Source organism: Miniopterus natalensis, chromosome 21 (assembly GCF_054644295.1).
Source record: "Miniopterus natalensis isolate mMinNat1 chromosome 21, mMinNat1.hap1, whole genome shotgun sequence".
NCBI classification, from domain to species: Eukaryota; Metazoa; Chordata; class Mammalia; order Chiroptera; family Miniopteridae; genus Miniopterus; species Miniopterus natalensis.
The window spans coordinates 11,572,857-11,597,854 of record NC_142101.1 but is presented as its reverse complement, the minus strand read 5'-3'; the positions used below and the strand labels follow the sequence as shown (position 1 = coordinate 11,597,854).

Sequence of the window (24,998 nt, the reverse complement as noted above, 5' to 3'; positions counted from 1 at the left end):
TTATTTTCTGTGTCCATCTGAACCTGTTTTCTTTGAAATATCTGTGAGGCAACACAGCCTGTTGCCGGGCACTCAGCATATTCTTTCTGATGAAGGTACTTTACTGCCAGCCTCGGTGTTGGTTGTAGGGGCACCTCTATACTGGAAGAACTGAGAGTGGAGAAATGGAGAGTTGGAGTTTTTCTTTGATGGTGTTCAGGGTGAGGTGCTCAGAGGCAGTAAAGCCTTCACTGAAGACCATGAAGATGCCCCAATGCCAGCTGTTTCACTCAGCTAATTGAGCCATTTATTACTGGTCTATAATTTCATATAACTTTAGTTGTGGCATCATAGTAGTATAAAGGCAGCTGGGCTCACTAAGGGGCCGTGTAAATAGTCTATAAAACTTGGCCCAGCTACAGAATACCAGTAGTTTCATAGAGCAGAAAATGTATTTTGAGGTCACTGTCTTTGATTAAAATGCCAGAAAACAAACTCAGGTACTTACAGAAAATGGAAAATTCCTAAGTACCAGCTTCCCTTAGACCCCCTTAGGAGTAGAGGAAAATACTGTTATAATGAGAACATTTCTTCAAAACATCTTTAACAGATTCCTGACCATCCCCAAATCTAATTTCAATGTCTCCTTCTCCAGTTCCTTAAAGAAATGAAGTGAACAAGAGATTTAACATGTTCAAATTGAGGTGAAATAAATATATAATGTTGGCTGTCTAGAAGTTACTGTTTCAGGTGATTCTGCCAGTAGTGTGTTCCCTTGTTCTTAGGGTCACTGATATGTTATTTAAAAATTAGTTTTAGTGGGGCTCACACTTTGAGCCAGGTGTTATTCTCAGTATTAGAGATTCAAAGACTTATTTCTGAGTACCTTTTAGTCTAGTATAGTGATAGGCTTGAGAACAGATAATTGCTTTAATGTGGCAGGTTCCCAGTGGGATGGGAGCAGGAAAGAGCCCTGTCTATAAGCACTGGGGAAGGTTTTAGAAAGAACAATACTGGTGCTGGGGTTTTTAGGATAGTTTTCCAGGCAGAGGGAAGTGAGTATACAGAAATTTTTAGATGTGAGAGAACATGCCATGTTCAGAGATGGAATTAAATAAATAGTTCAGTATTGCTAGAGCTTAAACTATGATGAGGGGCTGACCAGAAATGAGGTTAGACAAGAGCCAAATGTTGGAAGCTCTGACTGCCTGCGGAGGAGCTTAAAGCTTTGTTTCAGTGGTAGTGAGAGCTGTTGAATAATCTTGCAAAGAGGCTATCAGGTGTGATGAAAAGGTGAGAGTACCTGCAACGTTGGAGATTAGAATGAGAGAGCTTCCAAGTGGGAGATCTGAATGGTGGATATTTTATTGGTCCAGATGAGATGATGTTGACTTAAGTTGGGACAGAGGTCATGGAAGTGGGAACAGAGGGGCACATTTGAGATAGACTTAGCAAGTGGATTGGACAGACTTGGGATATGGTTGGGCACGGATATAGGACTCAAGGACTGGTTTGGATGGCTGAGTAATTGGAGTCATTTTGTTAGACAGAAAATAAAAGAAGGGGAACAGGAATGAAGTTCACTTCTAGGCATTGGTATCTTTGAGGTGACTGTTAGACAAACAGAATTACCTAATTGATGACTCTTGTATGTATTTGAAGTTTGGCAGAGAGGTCTAGATTTGAGAGTCACCAGGATATAGATGCTAGTTGAAATACAGGGATAGATGGGAAGAAGAGAGCCAAGAGCAGAGCCCAAAGGATTGACACTATAAAAAGGAGACCAAGAGGGACAGCGAGAGGGCTTGTAGGAGACCCAGGATAGAGAGAGGTTACAAAATCCTTGGGAGGAGGGCTTGCTTTAGGGGCAGGTGAGCAGTGCCAGAAATTACAGAAAGAAGAAGATGGATTTAAGAATATCCATTGACCTGGGAGCTCTAGTTCATGCAGGACCAGGGGTGTGCAATTCTGTGGGCTTGAGTGGGCAGTGGTCTTGAGAGCAGCAAGGATTAAGTGGGAAGGAAGAAAGTTGTGTAAGGAGAACATTCTCATAGGAATTTGGGTGTATAAGGAAAGAGAAATATACCACACCCATTTTCAAGGGAGATTTTTGTTTATATGTTAAAATGACAGAAATTTGAACATGCTCACATGCGTAGGGAAACAAGCAATATAGAGGGAGAGGCTCAAGAATCTGGAATAGGGGTTGGAAATCAACAACATAGTACGTCCTGGAATAGTGTTTCTCGAAGTCTGGTCTGGGACCAGCAGTATCAACATCACCTGGAAATTTGTTAGAAAAGGTAATTATCAGGCCTCACCTCAAATCTACTGATTCAGAAACTCTGGGTTTGGGCCCAGCAGGCTGAGTTTTCACAAGCACTCCAGGTGAGTCTGATGCACACTCAAGTTTGAGAATTGCCCTGCTGGGAGAGGAGAGGTGGGATGCAAAGCCCAGGTGGGTGTAGGGTTCAGGTGCAAATAGATTCATGGTGGATGGTCATGAAGGTAATCATAAGTGGGAAGGAGTTTACTCCAACTGCATAATTTGTCCTTTAGAGTAGGAAGCAGTGTTGTTTACAGAAAGATCCTGGGATAAGAGCAGGGTTGACCGAGTCCATTCAAATGTAATGCACATTTAGGTTTTAGAAATGTTGCCTTCTAGTTGAGCTAGAATATATTGAGTTTGAAGCTGAAATATACCTTTATTCCTTCTCTTATTCCATTATTTTTTCCTCCTAAGTCTTACTCACCAGGAGCAAGCTGTTTTACTGACTGGTTTCTGATTGCTTCCAACCCCAACTGTTCTGAACTCAGTCTTTGAATGTTTGGGGCTTTTTGTTTGTTTTCAGTAGAGCTTTGTATCATTGTCTTCGTCGTTGGCTACTTTGGGGAGGTTGCTGAGATCACATCCTTCAGAACCAGAACAAAAGAAAATTAGAGCAAGGATCCACCATACCAGCATGGGAGATTTACAGAAGTTATTTTATTAATGCTCCCACACAGGAGGTTTGAAATAAAGAAGAGAAGAGCAGCACATGAATTTTAAGGAGAAAAATTAAACAATTTAAAAATCTGCTGTAGGCATCTGGTCAAGGGTCCCAGTGGCCTGCTCTTGATGGCCTTTGATCTCCTCAGATGTGTTTCTTAGCTGGTCATGACAAGGTGATTGTAATTTCATTTTATGATGTCAGTATCGTGAAGGACTTTGACAGAGGAGCAGCAGGTGGCCATGTCTGGTTCTCATAGAAAAATAATGAATCTGCTATAATTAGCCATGAATTTTCTTTTCCCATTTTTTTCCTTCTGATGAAATGCATTTATATTAATTCTAGTGTACAATCCATCAGGGTGAAAGAATCTGAAAAGTTACAAAGGAGGACAATGTCTTGTGAGCTGTGGCAAAGTAAGATAAGGCAAGAGAGGGAAGGCACACATGTTACGTGTGTTAGACCTTCAGTATCAGGTGTTCTGGGCTCAGCAGGGGGGTGAGACCATGTGGGGACAGGTGCCAATGTGCAGAGCCCCGAAGCTTTAGATTCTTCTAAGAAATGCTTGACCACGTCTCTCATGGTGTGACCACAAAAACAACAGGGCAGTCCTATCTCTAAATCCTGTAACTCCTCGAAGCAAACCCAATGAGCCCATCCTTGTTTGATATTTTTGCTTGTCTTTTAGAACAAATAAATGTTCTCAATATTGTAAAGCCAGTTTCTATGACCAGGCACATTTTCTGCAGTACCCTTTTGTTGTTGTTATGGGGGATAAGAATTAAACTTGAGTTAAGTGGTCTAGGAGGGAACTAATTTAAAAACTGGTTCTATTGAGGTTTCTTCGATACTGTATGTAACTTATAAATAATCCTTTCAATTACGTTGGGTCAGCTTTCAGAGTGACGTTTTGATTGTTCATATTTGATCAGAAACTGAGACAAGAAATGCCACTTTTATTTAAATCTAAATGTGATCTCCTCTTAACTATAATTCAAACTCTCACTGCCTTTAAAGATGGTAATTCGGTATTTCCCCCACAATGTTAAGGGACATTCTGCCTGGATTATGTAGGAGAGTCCCAGCTCTGCAAACCTCCCGTAAGGAGGACACCGCAGTGCTCAGGGCCCCCTTGACCATGGGTGTGCCCAAAGCCAGACTTAAGGGAGGACTGGGGGAGCCTCCTGCCAAACCCGCCTTGAAGACTTGCATGGAAGTAATCGCTCTGACCGAGAGGAAAAAATAGAAGGAAACAAGTATCGAATTCTTTCTTCATGCAACAAGTTCTATGTGATCATTTTCCAAGTTAAAGGACCCTTTTTTACTTTAACTCTAACCATAAACAATTTTACTGGAGCCAGAATTTGCACATGCTTTTAATATTCATGCTAAAGGGTCTTTCTCAGAAATGTCTGGCTTTTCTGTTTCTCTCTCTGCTTTTGTTATGGCAGGATAGATTGGGCTGTTTCTTTCAAATCTGAAAATCTTTTTTTTTTTGCTCAGTACCTTGAGCATTTGTGTTTAGAAATGTTTGGGTTTTGACAGCTGTTTTGGGTTCAGCTGTGTAAGGAAACCCTTAAATTGGAAATTCTCTGCAAGTGTTTATTCCCTTAAAACATTTCTAATGTAAATGTATATACACTGAAGAAGGATTTAGAAAGGTTCTTCTTAGTTAGCTTTAATCTATCCCGACAGCCCAGCATTACCGAATTCTTGCAATGAGTATGTCCTGGTTGCTTGTCCAGCCTGGTGCTCACAGAGGGCTCCTGGGTGGTTAGTGAAGCAGCGGACACCCAGTGGTAGCACCAAGATATTCATGGACTTGCCTCTGAGAGGGGACAGGGCTTCTGGACACAGGCCTGGCCCTGTGGGCATCCCACTAACCCTGTGTGTGATGTTGGTTCCACCTGTCATAGAATCTCAGTGTTTGTTTGGCTACATAGTCATTCTGTACTCAAAGATTTATTGAGCACCTGCTACCAACCAGGTATTCTAGGTATCAGAGATAGAGGTCTGAGCCAGCCAAACAAGATTTTTGTCCTCTTAGAGCTTAAATTTTAGTATAATCACAGTGAATGGTTCAAATTAGGGATTGGCCAACTTTTCTGTAAAGGACTAGAGAGTAAGTATTTTAGGCTTTCTAGGCCTTTCTGGGCTTTGTTATAACTATTCTACTCTGCCCTTGAGCACAAAAGCAGCCATAGACAATAGCTAATTGAATGGCAGTGCTGAGTATTGATAAAACTTTATTTACAGAACAGGTGACTGAGTTACCATAGGCTGTAGTTTGACTAGATAATGCCAGAGATCAAGTGGGGCAGCATCCACATCACACAGTCTGGACTAGGATTTTATTTTCCAGATTATGAGGCATCTCTCCAGTCCACATCAGGCAGCCATAAAGAATAAGTGCATTTCTCAGCATTTGCTGGGTTAGTGCAGAATTACTGGCTGCTGCGTTTGTCATGTTCTTGGAATTGTTTTCTCTGCCTTGGGTTTAATAGATTTTCCCAGCATCCTCAGTGAGGAAGTATCACCCTGATTCGTTTTACATGTCCTGTGTGTGCGTGATAAGCAGAAAGGAAACAGGCAAACTCAGGTCTAAACCCTGAACTTGGAATGAAGCATTTCATTCCTGCTGCCCTTCCAGCTCGGTAGAGTGGATCAGCCTAGCCTCAGAACCCTGTGGCAGAGAGACTTTCATTTACTCTGAGCAACCTTTCAGCTCATGCTGGACACTATGGGTGATGCCCTCAGGGAGTTGACAGTCACAGGAGTCAAATAGAGTAAATTCCTGCTTCCTTCCCCAGCTGTGTTTGACTACCTGTCACATCTGCAGTGAGGTGAGAATGACCAAAACCCAGGCTCCGTCCTATAGGAGTCACAATAAAGCACATAGAAAACAATACACAGTCAGATGCAGTCAAATGACACAGCATGTAATTGAGACCTCATTGCTGGATGGCTGAGTTCCTCTTCCTCTGTGTAATTCAGAAGGCTTCCCAGTGTGCCATGTCTACTCCTCTGGGAGGCAAGTTATAGCATCATTCCCATTTACAGATGAGGAAACTGAGGCACAGAGAGCCCCAACTGCACAGCTGATGAGCGGCGGGGCTAGCATACAAACCCAGGCAGTCTGACTATGGAACCCATTTTCTAACTGCCAGACTCTGGAAGATAATTCTTTAGCAGTGCATATGCTGATGTGTGACATCCGGGAGGTTGCATTTTTTGGCCAAAAATTAAAAACAAAAGTTTTGTAACAGCATTTTTGATTTTCAACAAAACGTGACTCTACCCTGAACAGTGAGCATTGAAGTTAGAGGCAGACTGGCCGCCAGGGCCTGGATCCAGCCCACAGATGTATGGTGTGGCCAACGCAGGTTTTTGTAGAAATCTGAATTGGGACACTGTGTTACTTTCCTAGGGTTGTTGTCACAAAGTACCACAAAATGGGTGGCTGAAAACAGCATCTTCACAGTTCTGGAGAATGGGAGCCTGGAATCAGGGTGTCTGCAGAGTTAGCTCTCTCTGAGGGTTCTGAGGGAGGGCCTGTCCATCCTCTCTCTCGCAGCTGGTGGCAGCGGGCCATCCTTGGTGTCCTTTGGCTTGTAGACGTGTCCCTCTAGTCTCTGCCTCCATCTTCACGAGTCCTTCCTGAAAGGATTACCAGTCCTATTGGATTAGGGGCCTGCTGTACTCCAGTATGACCTCATCTCAACTAACTGTACCTGCAAGCACCCTACTCCCAAGTAAGGTCTCATTCTCAGGTACTTGGGGGTGGGACTTCAACATATCTTTTTTGAGGGGGACATCCTTCATTTCAGAACAGACACCTTTATACAGGACAGAACTCCCCTGGTCACCTCTATCCCTCTATCTAGCCCCACTGTTTTTAACCTTGAACAGATTCACAGATCTGTTGCTGCTGGCCTTCCTGGTTCAGCAGGAGTCGACTGTTCCTGCTTTCAAGATATTTCTGTTTGGTGGGGCGACGGAGTTGACTTTTCTGTAAAGGACAAGATAGTTAATATTTTATGCTTGCTGGGCCTTTCTGGGCTCTCCGATCTTTGTTACAACTATTCTACTGTGCCCTTCAGCACAAAAGCCTTCATACACAATATGCAATTGAATGGCAGGGCTCAGTATCAATAAAATGTTCTTTACCAAACAGGTGGCTAATGTACCACAGGCTATAGTTGGCCGAGATAATGCCAGCCATCCCTTGGGGCAGCAGAGAGGGGAGAGTGGAATGACAAATCTCCAGTCATCTTGATTTCCTTCAGCACGAAGCTGAGTCCATTGTTTCCACTAGAGATGGTTTCCACCCACTCATGGAACAGAAAGCCATATCCCATAAGGACCTCTCTTGTTCATTACCATAGCCACTGCTTTAAATACACAGCCCCATGGTGAGGGGATGGATGCTTCAGGTGAGGCTGTCCTGCCCTGAAATTTTAGTCCCTTCCCAATGTTTCCCAGGAAAGGAATTCACTAATGTGGTGGAAAGGACTTCTCAGCTCTGAGCACTGTAATTTGGTTTAGCGGAGGTTGGAGGTACCTAGGAAGGGAGAGGAGACTGGGAAGTGGGGGCAGAGGGTTGGTCGGATAAGATACAAAGACTCTTGGAGGATAAGGCCATTCTGACTTCCCTCATACGGCTTAAGGTGGACTAGCCAAGGCCGGACATGCTGGACTTGGCTTTTACTGCCTATTCAGGGAATTTAAGAGACAGTAAAAAAGCCTATGAAATAGTCTCCCCTCCCCTCCCCTCCCCTCCCCTCCCCTCCCCTCCCCTCCCCTCCCCTCCGTTTTTTCCAATAAAGCTGATTCCTTCTACTCATGGAGTAGAAAGCTACACTCCATAAAATGGCTCTTTAATTTTGGAAACACATAGAATACTTATAGGATTAAATCAACTCTGTAAGTGACTAAAAAGATAAATGACAACTGTTATACTTATTTTTTATTGGGCCACTTAATTGACTTTTAATTTATTGCAATTCCATTCATTTCCACTGACTTCAGTGCCAGCATACATTAGGCAGACTCTTTGAGCACCTACTATTATGTTGGCTACCAGGAGAGACGTGGAAATGGATAAAGCATGATTCTTGCTCTAGAGGAGCTTGTAAATTAGTAGGGTAGAGAAGGTGCATATCAACATCAATAATAGAACTAGGAGTGGGTAAGGGAATATATAAAGTTACCGAATTTCTCTGGACTTTTCTCTGAGTTGATTGCACTGCTCACTGAACCAGTGTTTGTTGAGCGCTGCTGTAGAATGGGCGTAAGCTCGGCCGTCGTGGCTCGGCGATTGAGCATTGACCTGTGATCCAGGAGATTGTGGTGTGATTCCCGGTCAGGGCACATGCCCAGGTTTCAAGCTCGATCTTCAGTAGGGGGTGTGCAGGAGGCAGCCGACATCATTGATGTTTCTATCTCTCACCCTCTCCCTTCCTCTCTCTGAAATCAATAAAGACATATTTAAAAAAAAAAAAAAGTGGGCATAAATGGTTTGGCAATGAGGAGCCCGAACTCGGGGGCAAAATGCGTGGGCTTGAGAAGGGGGTTCCGTGATTGCAGGTGACCTTGCTTACAAAGACAGCACAGTGTTCATGCCAGACTTCCTGCAGTTGGCCTTTGGAGTCTGAATCTTCCTAAGCTTGAGGTTTCTCACCTGTAACGTGGGGTTATTAGCCTGTGTCACAGCATCATTAGAGGTAGTGGTGATCATGTAACCAAGGGCCCCCCACAGGGTTGCAGGAGGTTCCCCTCAGGAAGAGTGTACGTTCTGTTAATAGGTTCTGTAAAGGAAAACTGTGCAATAGCCATTTTGGGTGCAACTGGATATTCAATAAAACACATTTGTATATGTTGTTTTAATAGACCTTATGGTAAATGTCAACAAAATAATGCTTTTAGAAACACTTGATTTTTACGCACACTTTGAGGTAATAAAATCTCCCATTAATGCTGATAGCTTTCTGAAGGATGGAAGACCTAGTGGTGTGACAGAAAGTCACCTGACTCTTTCCTTAATATAACCTGAATTTTAAACCACACAAGGTGACACTGTACGTATTTATTCAGGGTGTCTGTGTGCATTTGATAGACACCTTTTGTCTCCGACAGAGGAATCCCTTCTGCCCGTTTTTCCTTCTCAGTTACTTGGGATTTCCTCAGACCCTTTGCAGGGTTGTGTGCTATTAAATAAATGAGTGGAGTGTGCTTCCAGGTTCGTGCTGATTTATGGCTGGACGGCGCATCCAGCATGGAAAACAGGGTCAGGCAAATGTCCTGGCTGAGAGGCTCAGCTGAGCCAACACAGAGCTGTGGCTTCGTGTGTGTGTATGTATGTCCCCCCACCCCCAGTGGAGAGAGGCCTTGGCCAAAGCCTGGAAAGCATGTGTCCTGGGAGCTCTGGCAGAAGTTAGCATCATTGCTGTGGTCATTATTTTGTTAATGATTCTGTTAATACTGGCTACCTTTTGTTATGTTTCATCCACTGGGTGGTCATTAATTCATTATTGTGATTAATTCTCAGAGTGACCCTATGTTAATTTTAATTCATCCAAGAAATTAATCAATTTCTTAGTTTAAATGAGTAATCCAGCAGAGTTATTTTATTTTTCCTCCCCTTCTAACTCAGAGTTCTTTTTTTGAGAGCATAGATACGTTTAAATAGTTTTATCAGGGTAGTACATTATTAATGGAGAAAAAATCACAATCATACACTTTTTAGAGGTTGCTTTCACAAGACACAGTAGCAATCCCTCCAGTCTGGAAATCTCACAGTTTTATAATGCAGAATATTGTCAGCTTCCATTGTGATCAAGGGTGGGAAGAGGGGACATTCCCTCAACAGTCTGTGGGAGCATGTTCCAGCAACTCTTGGAGCTAAACCTCCATTCATGAAGAGCAAGAGAAAGAGACAGACCTGAGAAGGCCAAAATTTCTAACATAGGAAGGACATGGACAACACAGAAGTATTGATCGGCATATAGGTCATGTGTGTTTTGTGTCTGCCATCTATACTGTGACATATGTATCGTTGTGTCTGCTTTATCGAGGAGAAAACTCAGTTTCAAAAAGGTCAAATAACTTGAACAAGGTCATCACATTAGAAGATGTCAGAGCCAGAATGTAAACCCACATGTATCTGACTTCATCGCCCATGCCCTCTGTTTTGCCTCACAGTGGTTTATATAATGTGTCTTGGTAACAGAATTGATTGGGCCTTGAACTTCTTTCACCCGCTGCTTTGGACAGTGTCCTTTTTCAATGCAGTGCAGATGCTGAATTAGTTTGTTGAAAAGTTCTAACCATTCTGTCTTTAAAAAGGAGTTTGGACCTTGAAGGGTGATTCCACTTCTGATAAAGGACATCTCAGGTGGAAGACAGAGCCTGGGCAGAGGCACACACATGAGAAAGATGCATGGTTAGGGAGTGAGGAGACCTGAGTGTATCAGTGGGTAAGGGCTTTATGACAAGACTAAAAACTGAGGCCAGGAGCCTGTAAGCCCAGGAGGCCATTTGGGGAGGGCAAATTGAAGTGCTTGGAGCTGTTTTCTAAGGTGGTTCTGACAGCAGTGTGTGGACGGTAGCATTGAGATAAACTCAGGGACAAGTAGCATCAACTGAATAATCTGTGAGGGAGCTCAGGAACCCTGGATTTTCATTTATTTGCTTCAGGAGCCATTAACTTTGTCCATGTATTCTTCAGAGCTATCAATAAATACTAAACTATACTGGTCAAGGATGCAAGGTTTGGGGAAGTTAGGGAATACCCTAAGCCACAGAGTAAATGTTCAAAAATTAAATATTCCCTCGAAGTGGTGAGTGAGCAGTGGGAATATGAAAACATTAATTCATGCCACTCCTGCCTGCTGCTTCATGCTAGCCTTTCCATCGAAACCTGATTTCTCCTATGGCTATTTGGGTAAATTAGTCTCAAATGGAATTATTCAAGGAATGATGCATTTACTTTGCATTTAATGCTCTGCCATTACCCCTCTGTGTAGGTCTTTGATCTCTGTTGCTTTAATTAAGAAGAATTCTTGAGTCATGCCTGCCCCCGAGCTGAGGGCCCCAGGAAGTCTGTGTCACACACTAAGCAGGCGGGTCATGAGCCCTCCAAATGAACTGAGTCTGTGTTACAGATGCTTCATTTTTTATGGCCCAGCACATGTCACATTAGATATAGACACCAGATGTGGCCACAGACCACTTCCTTGCTTCTCAGACTGAAACAAATTCACAATGCAACAGGTTTTCAGGGACAGCTCCAGGTTTCCCTAGATGCCCCTGTGCTATCGCCTCCCCCAGACAGCTTGTTCCTAATCACTCAGCAGGTATTGATCCACCAGCTCTGTGCCTGGCATTGTCTTAGGAGTTGATAGAGGAAGTTCCACATATGAAAATGGTTTGAAATACTAAACTTCTTTCCATTTCATTTACCTGGTAACTTGTTCATAATTTTAAAAACAGACAAGACTTTGAGAAACATTCAGTCATATTTGAAATGTGTATATTCCTACTAGACAGTGGAAGATATAAAAAGCTGTAATGATACAGAGTAGTTTCACTGCCCTAAATATCCTGTGCTCTGCCTGTTCACCTTTCCTCCCCGCTAACCTCTAGCTATCACTGATGTTTTTACTGTCTCCATCATTTCACCTTTTCTAGAAAAGGGATAGGTTTCCATAAATGTTGAAATGTGGATCTGATGTAGTGGGTAAAAGAAACTGCCATAAATGGGCCTTTCATAACATAATGGTAAGGTCTGACGGATGGGAAAGTGTTCTATAGTCCTGTGACCAGGCCTCCGTGTTTTGGTGAGCGTGTGTTCTGAGCTGGGGACTTCACCAGTGCTTTTCAGTTCTTTCTCCCTCTCAGGGGCAAGATGGCGCAAGTGGGCTGGAGTTGGGCATTTCCCTTCTCCCAGGTTAGTTAGGCTCTGATAAAACCCTGGCAGGGTAGGCTCTGGTAAAATAGTTTCTCCAGGGCCCAGGCCTTGTAAAAAAATAGAATTCTGTGGCATTTTTTGAAACTGTTCCTTTTGCCCTCCCTTTGCTGGAAGCATGAGTGTATTTACTGTGAGGGTCTGGTAGAGGTCTTGGAGGTGAGCGCACAACAGTGTGGGGGCCCCTATGACCAGGTCCCCTGGTCTCAGACTTGTCCAGACTGAGTCCAGCAACGCATCAATTACCATTTAGGTTTTCCGCCCCTGACACTGGTTCCCATGGAGGTTACTGCTGTGGGTTTCTGCTCTTGTGAGCTGTGATTCTGCATATTCCTCTCTCCAGCTTGGGGGCAGCAGTCTGACCTGTGACCTCATTTCTCTGATGGTTCTAAGAAGAATTGTTGGTGTTTCAGTGTGTGCAGCTTTTTACTTGTTGGAAGGATGGAATGGCATCTTCTAAACTCCTTACATGCTGGACTGGAAACCAGGAGCCTAATCCTGTTTTTACAACAGGGCTTTGGACATTTCTGTTTCCCTGAACGCAATGCCAGCAGCAGAAACCGCATGGCAATCAGTGGTTTCTAGGTTCATAAGAACTTACAAAGGAGGACCTCATGTCTTACCTGGTAAACTCCCCTTGACTCTCATACTGAAAGTAAAATCCCAATTTCTGACAAGATCTGAAACTGTAGCTTTTGGGTTTTGTCACATATTTAAAATATTATACCAGCAGTAAGCCCATGAGAGGCATTATCATGTATTAAAGGCTACTGTGATTTTTCCTCCATGGATGTTTCTAGAAACAGTGAAACAGAGATGATTGGTTTTGCAGCTGTTGAGGTCGAACCTTGGCCCGAGATTTTGTGTCCCTGTTTTCTCTTTACTACGCAGCACCGCCAATGCGCAGGGCTCTGTTTCTCCTTCCCCTCCACCTCATCTGGTTGACATGTTGATAGGAGCTTGGCCAGGCTGCCTGGCAACTGAACTGAAAGCCATATGGCTGTTCAATAGGAAAGGCTGTTCAGGAAGAAAATAGCCGTGCGGACAGCCCTGCACCAGGTCTGCAATCACAGAGGCACTGAACTTGAGGAGTGGAGTGATCACCTAGCCCTGCCCCTCGTTTCACAATTCTGGGATCAGCATTAGCCAAGTTGTCTCTCTGACAGCACCAGGGCTCTCTAATCATTTCACTAATAGTAATCTTGCAAGATCAGTGGTGAAGCGAGATGAAGAACCTGAGGCAGCGAGAAATTCAGCCACTTGCTCAAAGTCCCAAGGGCAGTGGTAAAAAACAGCAAGAAATGAGATTTGTTGGTTGGATCTCACTATGAAGTTAGTGGGTTTTAATCACATTCTTTCTCTACCAGCAGCCCTTTCTCAGTTGGGTGCTGGGCAATCTCATGTGTAAAGCAGATGAAAAACGCTGCTGGCCCGTGGGGGCGGAGGGGTATGTAGTGCAGTGTGGTATTGGGGAGTGAGACTCAGGAGCCAGGCTGCTTGGCGGCACCATCGTTCCTCCCCCAGAGGGTCCCTGGGAAGGTCAGCACCCCGCTGTAGTGCACACGCACTTCATTCTTCTGTTTGGTCACTCAAAAAAGTTTTACTAAGCACCTTACCACGTTCTAGCCCCTGTTTTAAGCCTGGGGTTCTATCAGTCAACAAAACAGAAATCTTTGCTTTCATGGAGCTCACGTTCTCATAAATATTAATTATAGGACAGTGGGTTTAGGAGACATGGGACCTCTCCTAATGATACCCCCTCACTCTCGTTGGCCCCAAGCGTTCCTGAGAGCACAGTGTGAAAACCATTGCAGTGGGCCATGCATCTTAGCATCCAGGACACTGTTCAGAGTTGGAGTGGAAAAAAATTGGAATTATATGAGAGCATTAAAATTTTCCATTACGGACATAAACTCTTCCAGAAATATCAGGTAGGAGAGAAGACTGATTCGTGCATTTGAGGGTCCAGTTTGGGAGCTAATTAGAGACTTGTCTGTTTGTCCTTCCTTAGCCATCTTGAATGCCTGTAACTGTGTGTCTTATTTTGTGTCTTATGCAAACTGATACTTTAGAGTGAAAGGGTGAGAAGGAATTTAGGTCCAAAATGCTGACAAGATAAAATGCATTGTCTAAAGGCTCATTTCCCTTAAAAATGAAGTTATATCCCAAATATCTTCTGTTAGCTAGCGAATGTGGGGAAGTGGAAAACTTAAAAAAAATTTGTTTGGTAGAAAATGGTGTTCCTAGATCAAGGCTGACTTAGTGCCTAGCAGCAGAATGAGCGTGCCCAGCTCTGCTGAGAGGGTAACTAGAGAACCATCCTTGTGGTGGTGCCTGAGAGAGATTCCAGAGACAAGGAACCCTATTTTGTGAGTATCCTCAATTCTTTTCAGATACCTACAAACATTTAAACCTTACCTGACTCTGCCTTCCCCAGTGATTTGCAAAGATGTTTGATAGGATTTCAGCAAACTGAGTTGATTTCTTTGGGGGGGGGGGCTTAGATTTTTTTATGTTGCCTTTTTAAAGAGCTAAATACCACACAGGGGGGCCTTTGGCATTGTGCAGAATATGTCCCAAGACAGTTACAAATTTCCAGATGTAAAAATGTGTATAACATATAATGATCCCTTTCTCTTTCCCTGAAAATGTATAGTTGAAAAAGTGAAGTAATCCAGATTTGTAATGATTCTGTAAATTCAGGATTAAAGTAATTTATAAAGCTAATTTTTGGCTATTCTTTCAACTGATTCTCTTCTATCACCAACACTCTTAGTTGGTTTTCAGGTTGGGATCATTTTCAGGCAGAAAAAAAGATTTTTGCCACTTTACCCAAGTTGATGCCCTCATTGCAAAGAGCCAAGAATAACAGAGCCTATGAATCATAGTCATTACTTAATGGACCTTTTCCTGTGGACACCAACCTTGCAACAGGAGGATTCAAATGTCTTCTCAATAAAATTACAAATGATTGCACACCATCTGCCTTCAGCATCAAGCATAGTCAAATATGCAGGTGTTAAATCCACGAGTACCAAGTGTCTACCATATGTGGCTGATGGAATTTTCTAAGTGTATACCGATTTCCCTTTGGACTAAGATTTTACATGAATTCATTTTTTCTAATCCTCACCTGATAATATGTTTAGAGAGCCTCCTGTATGCTCCCCGACCAAGAATTGAACCCCCAACCTTTTGGTGCATGGGATGATGCTCCAACCAATTGAGCCACCTGGCCAGAGCTACATTCATTCGTTTTAATTTTTGTCCAAGTAATCCTGTCCAGTGCACTCAGATGTATAGATTTTACATTTTTCCTGTGCCTATCATTGTTTAGAGAAAGGAGCCATCAGAGAAGAAAGTGTCGGTACAAGATTGACAAGCAGAGGACTTTATGTTCTGTCAACTGCGTCAGAGTAATGGCTTCTTTCCTCCTCCCTCCCTCCCTCCCTCCCTCCCTCCCTCCCTCCCTCCCTCCCTCCCTCCCTCCCTCCCTCCCCTCCCTTTTTTTGGGGGGGGGGAGAAATAGTTTGGTCTAAATTATGACCGTGGTAAAATGATGAGGTCAAGTCAAAGTGACATGAACTTCTGTGAATAATACTCAGTTTCATGGAAAAAGTTGTGTAGTCGACAGTCTTCTCTTTACCTCTGAATTGAATTCCTTTTCATTATTTTCTATACCAGTTCTTTTGGAAGTAATTGGCTAGCACTGCAGATAAGCACATTCTCATTTGGTTGGCGTAGTCTGTCTCCCCCTGCACCTTCACCCACAGCAGTATCTTGAGGATTCATTGCTATTTCAGTAAAATGAGCAGTAGACTAATAGCATGCCAGGATGGGGATCCGTTTTCTAGGTGGTTGGTTCTGCTGAAGAGCTGACATCAAATACGTTATAGGGACAATAGACAGTGTAGCTGTATTGCCTTAAAATGGGTACGCAGTGTCCAAATGGTGACAGGGAGACACAAAGCATTGCCCAACACAATGTTATTGTCATCGGCTAAGTTTGGGGTGGGTAGGCACAGAAGGGAAATCAGATGTCAGTTCTTAGCACCATCCTCGAAACCTCCCCAGGTGTGCCAGGGCCGACTCATATCCGGAAGAGGGGGAGCGGGCAGAGGAGTGGGGTGCAGGGAGAGGAGGTTGGATACTGGTGAACCACAGGGGTTTGCAGGGCTCGGAAGTGAGCAGATAGAACTAATGCCATCGGAAAGAACACTCTACCTGCATAGCTGGTGGTGGGAATCCCACATCAATTTCCAATTTGTTACCTCCCTTGTCTCAACTCAGATTATGTGAGTTGTCAGTTGATCTGAGTATCTGGTCACCTCTAGCCTTGGGGTCTAACAGGGTTTGGTGGATAAATATCTCAGATGTTTACTGAGCATCTGCGTGTGTGCTGGGCTCGGAGGAGGAAACAGTGATGAATCAGTTACATTTTTTGCTCAAGTCCATTTATCTATTCAAAAAAACATTTATGAGGGGCCTACTATGTATCAGATAGATTAGTAGGTGCAAGCATAGAAAATATCATGCCCTGGCCGCTGTGGCTCACTTGGTCAGGCGTTCGTTGTCCTGTATATTGACCGAAGGGTCACCCGTTTGATCCCTGGTCTGGGCACATGCCCTGGTTGCAGGCTCGATCCCTGGCAGGGCGTGCACAGGAGGCAGCTGATTGATGTCCCATTCTCACGTGGATGTTTGTCTCCCTCTCCCTCTCCCTTCCTCTCTCTCTAAAAATCAGCTTTTTAAAATATTTTTTTAAGAAGGAAGAAAATGTCATGATTTATTGATGTAGTCACCTTCTAATGAACATTTGGGTCATTTGCAGTTTTTGCATTTACAAGCAATGTTACTATGGACATTCTTCTCATATGTGCCTCCCTGGAGCTCATTTGCAAGAGGTTCTCTTAGGTAGTGAAAATGAGTGAAATATAGCTACATGCATTAACATATGTGAATCTTACGAACATAATGTCAAGCCAAAAACAAAAATAAACACAAACAATCTGCAAAATAGTAAATACAGTTTGATTCCATGTATAAGCAACCAAAAGCATACAAAACTAGACAATATGTTTAGAAATACATGCATATGGGGTAAGGCTATTCCAAAAACAGGGGAGTAAGAAGCACAAAATTAAGATAGTAATCACCTGTGAAGAATGGCGAGGGAACAAGATGCGCAGGAGCACAAATTATATTGTACTATTTGCCTAACACTCAAAGGTACAGGTACCTTCTATTTATTCAGTGGGTGGAAGGTAAAGGGAACCTTGACATACCTTATGAATGTTATTATGTATAATATATTTATATTAAGTATTATATTTATACATATATGTTTAATTTCATACTTAAAATGATTTTAAAGGGAGATATGGATCATGACCTCAAGCAATTTATGGTTTTTTTTGAAAAAGAAATGACCTATATGCAAATATATGCCACAGAGTGCTTAGGAGATGTGACTCAATGATGTTCAGTTGTTGGTCTAGTGGTAGCAATTGGTTTTTACATCATTAGCTTTAATCCCAAGCAGAATGTGGTTAAGCATATTATATATGAATAAAGTGCTATGAGAATATATAGAAATAAGATTAATAGGAAAGCTTCTTGAAGGAGGTGCCATTATAGCTGGATCTTGAAGGATGAATAAAATTGTTAGCAACATAGGCAGTGATCAAAGTATTTTTTTAAGGGGAAGCACTGTGAACAAAGATGTAAAACCACAGGAGTCCAGGACATGACCGAGGAGTGACAACGAGGCCAGGGTAACTGAAATATACAGTGGATGTTTGGCACAGTGGAAAGGTGGGGTGAAGGTAGACATTCTTTAATGTCATGTGAAAGAATTTTGTCTTTAGCAACCCCTGGGTAGATCTCATATTTCTCTTTGTCTGGTGGCAGTTTAAAGAATGTATTGGAAAAAGATGAGAGTGGGTTGCTGTGGTGGGGTATAGAACCTACCTTGGAAAGTCGCAAACAAGATCCTGAAGGTCTAACACAGGCAACGGCAGTGGAAATGAAAAGCAAGGAATGAATGTGAGAGGTGACACAGATACCACCTGATTGGTAATTGAATTGGGGATGATGTGCCCCTTTCCTTAGCTTACCTTTTTGCCTGGGTTCTACATTAACTCCTCTGTCTCCTCTTGATAGACACTCTTGATTTATTATTGCCACATAATAAGCAACTCAGTAAAGGAGTTACCAACTTTTTAGCTAGCATCTTTAAAACACCTGGGAGAGATTAGCAATGTTTGACCACTACAAACATTTATACCAGGGCAAATTATGTAAAGACTAAGGAGAAATGCACTTTTTCTAATTACAGTGTTGATTTATCAGGATATTGACCACTTATCAACCACTTCTGTGATTCGATTGCATCAGTGAGTTAACATGTAAAGGTACCCGATGTACTACATGTTAGCTACTTTTCACCTAAAATATTATATCTATTAGCTATTTTATTTTAAATTCTTCAGGGCAAAGAGGATTATTATGTTAAACAGAAAGTTCTTTTTTCATTTCAACAAAAATCATTGTTGGAAATCTTTCTGAAGTTCTGTTGGGCTTTAGTAAGTACAATTCACTAAACGTTTTCGTCGTACTTGGTGGTGAACATCAGGCTTCACTGGTGATGTGTGGTACTGTGAAGAATAGGCCAAAACTAATCCTTGAACATTCTTTGGAAAGTAGAAGCAGGGTTTTTGTTACTGCTGATGTTCATTTCTAAAAATTGAACACTACTTGTAAGCTAGGTGTTTTGAGATTTGCTTTCCTCACCTTCTCTCTTCAGAGTGACATCGTGAAAAACATTTTTAGTTAAAGATTTTGTGTAGTTGGAGTCCAATATATCAATGTGCAGACAGGTTTCCCAATGTTGTAAATTTAATTATGGAAGGAAAAAAAGGAGAGAATCTCATCTTGCTTCGTTTCTTTTTCCTGATACATTGATAATAGTTTATGTTATCACGGAGGATGTCTGACTACCCTGAATTCCTCTTTGAGGAAATAGCAACACTTTACCCAAAGGTGTTTATTTTACCGCTTTCTGGGATGTTTGGGGATTTCATGATTACATGCCTACCGAGTTCCTTTGTTTTAGATTCTTACAGCCTCCTGCTCAGCCTCTAATTGCTACCTGCTCTAGCTGATGACTACCTTGCTGTTAGGAACCTAGAGCTAGAGATTTTAGGAACTAAAACTGAAGAGACATCGCCTTCACTTTGATATAGCATGTAGGTATGCACCAACCCCTGCGTAAGCAAAGGTAGTCGGACATGTTCAAAGGCTTTTGTTGGGACACAACACTCTCTATGCACTGAGGGCATTTGGGAAACTCAGGCTCATTGTCTTGGAAGGCGTTTTCACAACTCTCTGCTGCAGTGTATGTCCAGTGGTGTACCTGCTTTTAGCTTAGTAAAAGCCTGGTCTGTCTACACTGTGCTAGAAAACATGTTAGTGCATGTCAGCTTTCAGTGGGTAAAAGGGGGGTACCTTTCACTGATCATGAACAGGAGCATCTGGGGAGCTGGTGTCACAATCTCCTTAAGCTCGTTTGAGTAGAACAGTGGTAACAGTGGTGCCCATCACCCAATACTCTCCCCATGCACCCGTCAGCCGCCTCTTCATGTGTTTGCTGCTGAAGATCATCTTTCTGATTTATTGGACTGAACTATCAGCAGGCAGCCATGCAAAGCCATTGTATCTCTTTTTTATTCTTGTCAATCTTTTCTTCTTTTTTTTATAGCAATCCAAATACATATTGATCATCAGTAATTCTCAGACTTCTCTTTCCTGTGGGTCTTTGTGACATTTTTGTTGTCAACTCACTGTTCCCTCATCCTCTTTATGCCTTGTTTCCTTCTGTTTCATTTTTGCTCCATTTCCTGAAGTGATCCTTGTAGTTTAGTGTTTTAAACGTCTCTTATTGGCAATGCTTTGGTTTATTTTGCCCCTTCAGATAGGCTCTACAAAAATAATCTTTACTTGGGGGTATTTCTGTGTTATTTTCTTTGAAACCAACACTTCTTTGCTTGCCATTGATAACGTACAATTTTTTTTTTTTTTAATTTTTTTCAGAAACAGCACGTTAATTCTTATTTGAACTGTTATGTTTTTCAGTGTCCCTGAATTCTAGTTGGAAACCTCACATATGCAGGTTCAGTTGTGCTTGCTGCAATTATCAAAGTCTGATTCCTTTAGCGGGCATGTTCTGCTTTGCATTTAGATGTTGGGGGAAACGAGGATGGGGGATGAGCAAAACAAGGCTAGAGGCAAAGAGAACATTTGGAACTTCATTTTTATTAAAAATAATGAATTAAATCTGTGTGTAACCCACTAAAAGGAAAACTCAACTCTGTGATAGTGAGCAGTAGGGTGACTTGAATCTCATGAATTACGAAGTTCAGATGTTTTTTCTTCTCAAAGGCGTTACTGAGAGTGATCATTATAAGGGACAATGCAAAGGAAGTAGGGAGTTTTATAGTTTCTGTATATATATTTTATTATCTTTATTTAGTCTCTTTATATGGTAAGTAGTCTTGAAAGCCAGTGCTCTCAATGAAAACTATGCAACTAAGATTTCAGAGCATTTAGGACCTATCTGTACAATTTGTCAAGCTAATAAGAAATGACTGAATTCCATTTGCAGCTTTTCTACCCAAAATATTCTCACCAGTGCTTTCACTTGGTTATTTAGAGAGGACTGTGTGGTAGGTGGGAAAAAATAATGTGAACTTGGGTTTTAAAGTAATTTACATTCCATTCCACGGGAAATTACACTGCTTAACTCAGTATTGAAAGAAGATGTTGGGAACATTCATGCGCATTAAGTCACCTCCAGAGTATAGCCAAATTTGGCAAGACCATTCACTTGGCACAAGCAATGTATTTCTCAATCAGGGTAGTATTTTGGGTTTCGGGTGACTTATGATAGTCTGTTCTTATGACAACTGACTCAGAGCATGATGAAAACAAAGAACGTAGAGTGGTAGTGAACGCCAAGAGTCGAGGAGAACAGTGCAATCTGTGTAGCAGAAGAGGTTCTGAGGGACAGAGGGGTGGCCTGAAGCTCGGCCTAAGGTGGCTATGGTGACACAATGTGACTTATGTTCTTCCAGGACCCTGGAGGTATCCGTAGTGATACTGTATTTCATTAACTTCATGGTGCAGATTTTTTTCAATTTCACATCTCTGAAATGGGAATCTGTTTTACAACTGATAGCCTGACATAGTTTGTTAATGGTTTTTCTTAGTGGTACCTAACGTAATGCTGCACCTTATTATTTATTGACTGTGTCTTACACTTGATGAACTGTGGTAATAATGATGATTTGACTACTGTTTACTGGGCTTTTTATGTGCCAGGAGCTTTCCGAGGCCTACATGCATTTATCACTTAATAGTCACAATTCAGATGGTTTATAGCTTTCTGGTAAATTCTAGCCCTTTATTTCTGGGCTCTTCCTAATCAAAACTAATTGGTTTAGAGTGTAGAAATTGAGGCACATACATAATTAAGTAGATTTCAGCTCACGTAGAAATAATAATTCCCTTATGTTTTAAATGTGATCAAGTGGGAGGGCTGAAGGCATTCATGGAACAAGAGAAAACAGTCACGTTTAGTTTGGGGGGAGATGGGAGGAGGGCTGGGATGGGAGGGAAGGTTCTCTTCAATTCTGTCTCTGGTCGCACCCTGGATGAGTGCCTGCAAATACTGTGCCATTCACATGACAGAGGCTCAGAGTCTCATTTTCTTCGTCTCCCTTTAGCCACTTGCTCTTCCGTAGCTGATTGATCTTTCCACTGTGCACTGGGGACAGAACGTCCCTCTCTTTGTGGCACCAATTTGGTACTGGTGGCTGACTGCAGTTAGACAGTGAGAGTGGAAAACTCAAAGGCCGTCTGTGTTACCTCACGTCTCCCAGCTGGTCCTCAGCAGTCTCCGGCCATCCTTCCTGCGGATGATCAGAGAGCGCTGGGGCCAGCGCGCCCCGCAGGGCCATGGAGAGCAGCAACTCCTGTGTTTCTCAATAGATTTGACAGATTAGAGTGCCGCCCGCATTGTTGCAGCCTGGATCTTGACAGAGTGACTTACAGAGAAACACGGCCCCTAGTCAGGAAAATCATCGTAGAAATGAGACATTTTTTACCTTCTTATCTCATGTGGATCACTCGGCAAAACAGTAAGAGTCAGTTTTTCCTGTAGGAAGGAATGGAGAAGGGAGCGGGGCAAGAACCTTACGGTAACTTTTTTTTTTTTTTTTTTCAGCATAATGACAATTGCGTTTTTATTAATAACTCTGTGTAGAAGTCACAATGGCTGACAAAGTCACTGATATTAAATGCACTCAGTCCATGTTCATTCATTCAGCAAACGCTTTTTGAGCACACTTGGAGTGTGAGACCAGTTGGAGCCTGGCGGGGGAAAGAATAAAATAGCATTTTTGCCCTCTTGGAACTCAGATGTGCAGAAATACCTGACTGTGGGAGTGGATGTGTGGACAGGTGCCACAGGGGCACAAGCCAGAGTCTCCCTCCCCCAGCCAGGCAAGTCCAAGGCCTCCCCCAAGAGATGACCTTTGAGCTGGGCCTCAAAGGATCAGCGGGAGTTCAGTAGATGAAAAAGGGAGGGGGGCATTCTGGGCAGAGGACTGGCCCATGCTGCAGAGAAGTGAGGGTGTGAACATGGGAAATTCAGAGGACAGCACCAGGGAAGGGACTGGGAGATTCAGTCGGGACCAGATCCAAATTCAGCCCTCAGTCTCTCTCCCAGGACAGGGCTTGTCTGTCCTTTTAAAACCATGTTCCTACATTGCTTTCTTACTCAGGAGTCCCACTAGCTAGCCAAGAAGAATTTGTCAATGTTTACTTTCAGCAGACCACATTAAAAAGAGGAGATATATTGAATGCACTTTTACAAATTTTCTTCTCTCTTCACATCTGATGAACACTGAACAGAGCGAGGGGAACCTCTATTACGAATCTCTGTGGGTCACTGCTGGAGTTTTATCTAGTCTCCAACTCAGCAGTCTGGTCAGGACAGAGGCTGGGAATAGTAACTGTATTTATTATGGTGATTAATTTAAAACGGTACCAGAAGAGAGGACAAATGATCAAATGGCGTCCTTGCGTTGAAATCCCAGCAGTCTGTTTCATGTATCTGGCTGGCTGTAAGAGTGGCCACAGGAAGCGGGGAAGGGCTAATCATGAGCATCCCTAGAGAAAGGGATGGGGTGGAGGTGGGAATGAAGCGACAATTTCTTTTCTCTTTCACTTCCTTCTGTATTTCTGAAAATAAAGGAACGCACATTGAGAGATCACAAGAGGGGCTGCCTGACCTCAGAGCCTAATTTCTTGTAGCCTGTGGACTGTATAGTCAGTTGTAACCCTCTCTAGTCCGACCCCTGTTCGTTCTTCCCTGGCTCCTGCCCATGTGGGTCATTGGGCAGTGTCCAGGCATGGACAACCACAGGAGGGTTGGCCCACTGAGGACTCCCTCTTCTATGGCCACTGACCGCCAGAAGCAGCCCGGGTGCCAGTCCCCAAAATGCCCTCGTACAGGCCCACACAACTTGCGGATGAGGTGTGCGCACGTCACCTGCTGGAATGTGAAATACAGGCTTCTGGGGTTTCACTCCTGGAGATGTCAAGTGTGATCAGTGTGACAAACCCTTGCCTGCCAAAATTTCTCCTGGAACGAATATGCACCTGAATTTCTACATAGTGACAGTAACCTCAGCTCACGCTCGAATTTCTCTTTCATTTGGGGATTACATGAAACACTCTGTTAGAGTTCAGTTTTATCTTTCACATGGAACATTTTTCTATAGTTTTCGTTTCTCCATTAATTTGATTTAAAAAGAGATGATCAGAGAGACACTCTGCTATGTCCAATTCAGCCTCATTCCGGTGACACACACCACCTATCAAACTCCACTTAGGAATTTAGTACCAGAACTGAAAGCGAATGCAGCCAAGAATGCTGGCACTGCCTGGGGGTGGGTAGGCTTTGATTACACGGAGAGAGGATAATGAAGCTGGGTTATCATGTAAGAGAACATTTTTGGAGATTCAAATTGAACAAAAGAATCTCTTAAGTGTGACCTGTAGGAGAAAGTTAAGTTCATTGTGATAATAAACTTTTTGGATGGGAGCATGGCTAGATGAAATTACAGAGGAGACTCTTAGGGCAGAGCTAGGGAAACCTACGACAATATCCGGTAATAAATTATTTAAGACTATCCTAGTAGCTCTGAGCCTCGGGATGTGGGAGGAACACTCAACAATGGACATCATATCGTGTTACAGAGCTTTACCCTTTTATACAGATTTGACAGCATGTATATAGTAAGTGCTTTTTTCATCAGATGACTGATATGGAGGTGACATGCCAGGTACTATCCTCAGGGAGTGAGCAAAGGATAGATGTGTAACTGTCGTTCCTGTTTTGCTTTCTATTAAGGACAGCTGTTTAAGATGTAATAAGTCCAGCTGTAGGCAGAGCCCTTAGAAAAATGAAAACGCTGGTGGGTTTTAGAGAGCAGGCATGCTATCTAAAAGGGCCTCATTCTGTGAAGCCTCATGTGCTGCATTTGGTTGTTGGACCTTGGGACAGATAAAATAAGAAGCGCAGTTTTATGATTGCTATTCCCTCGCTTAGGATATTGGCCTTGGTATTGATTTAGCTTTGGCGAGTCATTGTTGAGCATTTTGTATGTCTGATGTGCACTGTTTGTGACCACAGCTTGAAATATGACAGGCACTATTGCAGGTCTGGACATAGACAGCACTGGGATGTGGCAGGCTCTAGGCAGCACATTTCCCGGTATATTGTTAAATGGGATGAATAAAGAAGTCTTCTGTAAGATTACTTCATTTTTTTACTTAGTTTATATTATAAAGTACATTTGCAAAATATTAAACAATATTCATGTAATATAAAGAGAAATTTAAATTTTTCCCATTTAACAAGTTGTGACATGGTTTAGTTTGCTTTAGATTAGTTTTGTAGCCCCCCAAAACATTATTTTTAAATGAGTAATTTTGGTTTG

At 42.7% G+C, this 24,998-nt stretch overlaps 1 protein-coding gene across 3 annotated transcripts in view; it reads left to right on the top strand.

Moving 5' to 3' along the window:
- SMYD3 (SET and MYND domain containing 3) overlaps positions 1 to 24,998 on the top strand; it is a 358,155-nt gene that overhangs the window by 237,514 nt on the left and 95,643 nt on the right. The window contains exon 1 of one of the 3 annotated variants that reach the window (XM_087829019.1): positions 13,674 to 13,865. The exons of the other annotated variants lie outside the window; for them this stretch is intronic. Coding sequence (XP_087685145.1) covers positions 13,755 to 13,865 — 111 coding nt within the window. The 5' untranslated portion in view covers positions 13,674 to 13,754. Of the gene's footprint in view, positions 1 to 13,673; positions 13,866 to 24,998 lie in introns of those variants that run through there. 3 annotated transcript variants of the gene reach the window in all.